The following is a 4062-nucleotide window of genomic DNA, read 5'->3' as shown; positions in this document are numbered from 1 at the left end:
CCCGTAAGTACAGTGCCAATTTCGCGAAAAAGTAGTTGTGTCCTCATTTCCCCCTCTTTCTCTAGTCATAGTTAACCGTTAGCCTTGCGCATGGAAGCTCCTACAAGTGATGCGCGTGCCATCTGGTTCCCCCTATTATAATTAACTCCCCTCCCTTACCCGTTTGTGTGATCCATTTTTTCAAGAAGAGAATTACCGAACGGTCTGCGGAGAGCACCAGAGAAAGAGGCACAGTTCATATAATCATCAACAAACCATTGTTGGAAAGGACTCCTCCGAGGATCTGTTTATTGATGTAATGTACATACATAGTTGCAACGCGGGTTACGTACATGTGGAGAGGGTTCTCGTGCAGGAGAGGGGGAAAACTCATCACGTTTGTTCCGAAGATTCGGGAACGTGCACAGGAAATTCTGGGCTTCCAGACTCCTCCCCCCCCTTTTCTGTTGACGGAAAAGAGTGCACATCTGCGTATACCCCAAAAGAAGCACTCCCCGTGGCTGCCCCCCCTAAATTGCATGCAACGGCATGAGGATGAGGGAAAAGGCGGAAGCACACAAGCGGCCCATCGAATTCGAAGATGATGAAACGAAAAAAAAAATCCGGACAGAAGATGACGAGTCGCTTAAGGACGAAAAAATCAGGGAAAACTCATTACACCCCCTACATCTGGAACACCGAAAAGGTAGAAATAAAAACTTAAAGAATGACGCAGAATATGTTGAATTATTGAAAAAAGATGCCCGAAGAAAGTACCTCAAAGAAAGAGAGAGAGAAAAGCTAGATGTAACGAAGAAGCTATTGGATGATGAACTCCTATATAGTACAATTAAATTGGAAGGGAAGGAACTTAAAGAATTGGAACTGTCCAAAAGAATCTATGATATAGCTAAAGAAAACATAAAGTTAAGAGAAAAACTAAAAGAAAATTATTACCTTTTCCAGGAAGACTTGGACAAATTTGATGCAACGAACAAAGGCACCGATGTTGATGCGACTCAAGTTAGGGAAGGAAAGGGAGATCCTTCCGCCTACAACTATGATGAACAGATAATCAACAAAGGGATTTTAAAATTCGGTTCGGGGGGGGCGGTAAGTGCAGGCCTTAAGAATGACTTTGTGTTCGAGGACGACTTGGCAAATCGGAAGAGCATAAAGAGGGAGGAATCTGAAGAGAAACGCAAGTACGAAAGGGAAAAAGAAAAAAAAAAAAGAAAGAAAGAGAAGGAAAGAAGCGACAGTGGTAGTGCTGTTGATAGTGGCAGCGGCAGGGGGCGAAAGCATAGGGGAGAGAAGAAACGCATAGACAAAAGCGCCAATTCCAGTGGGAGAACCCACACATATAGGGGCCTCCACAAGGGTCGTAGCGAACACCGAGAGAGGGATGATCGTGGCGTGCAGGAAGTCTGCGAAGAGGAAAGCAGAACGCGAGAGACGTCAAGCAGGGGGAAAAAGAGGAAAAAGGGAAGCGAACATGGGGGTGAACATAGCGGCGATGGCGACGATCGCAAGCGGAACGAAAACGGCCTGACGGACGTGGTCGAATTCGTGCACCTGGACAGCTTCTACGGAATGGATGAAAAGGAAAGGGAATTGCAAAGACTGTTCGAAGACATTAAAAGGAAGAAAGAAAAGAAAATGAAGAAAATAATCGATGACAGGAAGAGGTTACCCATATTTAGTTACAGATATGATATTTTAAAGGCCATCAAAAACAATAAAATCCTAATTCTAGTTGGAGAAACAGGAAGCGGAAAGAGCACACAGTTAACGCAGTACTTGCACGAGTGTAAGTACCATCTGTATGGAAACATAGTCTGCACGCAGCCCAGAAGAATCGCATGTATAGCCATAGCAAATAGGGTAGCCGATGAAATGAATGTAAAAGTGGGAAAGGAAGTTGGCTACGTTATTCGATTTCAAAATAAAACGAGTGAATCAACAAAAATCGTGTACATGACGGATGGAATGTTCCTTCGTCTTTTATTGTACAATCCAACATTGGACGACATTTCAGTGTTAATAATTGATGAAGCTCACGAACGGGCTTTACACACAGATGTTATTCTTCCTATAGTAAAGGACATCTGCAATTTTAGGGAGGACATAAGGATTATCATATCGTCTGCCACTCTAGACGCCGAGAAAATTTCCACCTACTTTAATTGCGCCCCCATATTTTATGTGCCCGGTAGAAAATACAACGTTGATATTTACTACACTATAAATAATGAGAGTAATTATTTATCAGCCATTGTGATTACCATTTTGCAGATCCATGTTACTCAGGAGAAGGGAGACATTTTGGTCTTTCTTCCCGGTCAGTTTGAAATCGAGCTGGTGCAACAGGAACTGGAAAATAAGCTTATCGAACTAGCCCCAAGGTTTCGCAATATGATTATTTTGCCCATTTATTCATCCCTTCCAGTTGAACAGCAAGCGCGGATATTCGAGGATGTGGCGGATGAGGATCACGGGAAGGGAGATGCCCCGGACAGCGGCAACCCTGGGGCGGAACAGCCTGACGGGGCATCTTCTACCAACACGAACATCCAAACAAATGAGCTTGCACCAGCCGATCAGCCTAAAGCAATAATGCGGAGAGGCACCAGAAAAATTATTCTATCAACAAACATTTGCGAGACGAGTATCACCATAGATAACATCGTGTACGTTATTGATTCAGGTCTGTGTAAGCAGAAAGTGTACAATCCAAACTCGGGGATTGAGTCCCTGGTAACTTTACCATGCTCTAAAGCATCTGTGAATCAAAGAACAGGTAGAGCAGGTAGAAAACAAGATGGAAAATGTTTTCGCCTCTTCACCAAAAAATCATTCATTGACTTGAATGATAACTCAGTTCCAGAAATTCAACGATGCGAAGTCAGCAGTATGATTTTATTACTAAAAAGTCTAGGCATGGATGACATAATAAATTTCGATTTTTTAGACCCTCCTTCTCCCGTGGTGATAATAAAAGGCCTAGAACTTCTATACTCATTGGGTGCACTAAATGATGAGGGGAACTTAACGAAAACGGGGAGGAAAATGGCTGAATTTCCTACAGATGTGAAGTCAAGTAAAATGATTCTAGCAGCATCTGAGAAATATAATTGTGTGGAAGAGATTTTATGTATTACAGCTATGCTAACACATGCAAATAACATTTTCTACGTTCAAAAAGGAAAGGAAAAAGAGGCGGAAAATGTGAAGAAAATGTTTACCATAGAAGGTGGTGGAGATTTTCTACTTCTCCTAAATATATATAAACAGTGCGAGGAGAACAATTTCTCCACGTCATTTTGCTACGACCACTTTTTGCAGTACCATACGATGATAAAAATTAAGGACATCAAAACACAGTTGGTGAGCATCTGCGAGAAAATTGATTTGCCCAGTAGCTCCTGCGGTATTCAGAATCATGACGCCATATGCAACCTGAAGAAGTGCATTGTCAGTGCCTTCTTCACCAATGCTGCCTTGCCCGTTAATAAAAATGAACTTAAAATTATAAAACTTAATCAGGTCGTTAGCATATACCCCAGCTCGGTGCTTGCGAAGAAAAATATCATGGAGGAACACAAAAATGCTTGCATCATTTTTTACGAAGTTATTAAGATAAATAAGTCTTACATACGTCACAACATCCCTGTTACTAAGGACATGCTCTACGAGATCGCGTCGTTTTACTTCCTCAGCAAGATTGCCTGATTATTTCGGTGGGAGGTCATCACCATCACCGTAGAGTGAATAAAAAACATGTACACAAAAACCCTCCTTTTACGAACGTTGCGAAAACGGACAAACCGCTCAACACAGGGAGGGTATACGTCACGATAAGCCTGCCAAACAGTTTTTACAACAGAATTGTGTATCCAAAATGCGAACATATATACGTTGATGCAGCAGGCGCATCATGACATGTAAGAAAAAAAAGAGGAACTCAAAATGGACAGTGGAAATAGCCCCACTACTTGGGTAAATCCACTTTCTTTTTTTTTTTTTTAATAATAGAGCTCATTCGAGGAGGGGAGAACACAAATTTGGGGCATTGTAGCACGT

At 42.1% G+C, this 4062-nt stretch overlaps 1 protein-coding gene across 1 annotated transcript; it reads left to right on the top strand.

Moving 5' to 3' along the window:
* Positions 1-528: 528 nt before the first annotated feature.
* Positions 529-3711, top strand: PKNH_1451000 (pre-mRNA-splicing factor ATP-dependent RNA helicase PRP2, putative; the record flags this gene model as incomplete). Its single annotated transcript, XM_002262352.1, has 1 exon — positions 529-3711. The coding sequence occupies one exon, from the start codon at positions 529-531 to the stop codon at positions 3709-3711; it is 3183 nt and encodes a 1060-aa protein (XP_002262388.1).
* Positions 3712-4062: the final 351 nt, after the last annotated feature.

This window comes from Plasmodium knowlesi (assembly GCF_000006355.2).
Source record: "Plasmodium knowlesi strain H genome assembly, chromosome: 14".
NCBI lineage: Eukaryota > Apicomplexa > Aconoidasida > Haemosporida > Plasmodiidae > Plasmodium > Plasmodium knowlesi.
This window is presented reverse-complemented; position numbering and strand designations above follow the sequence as displayed.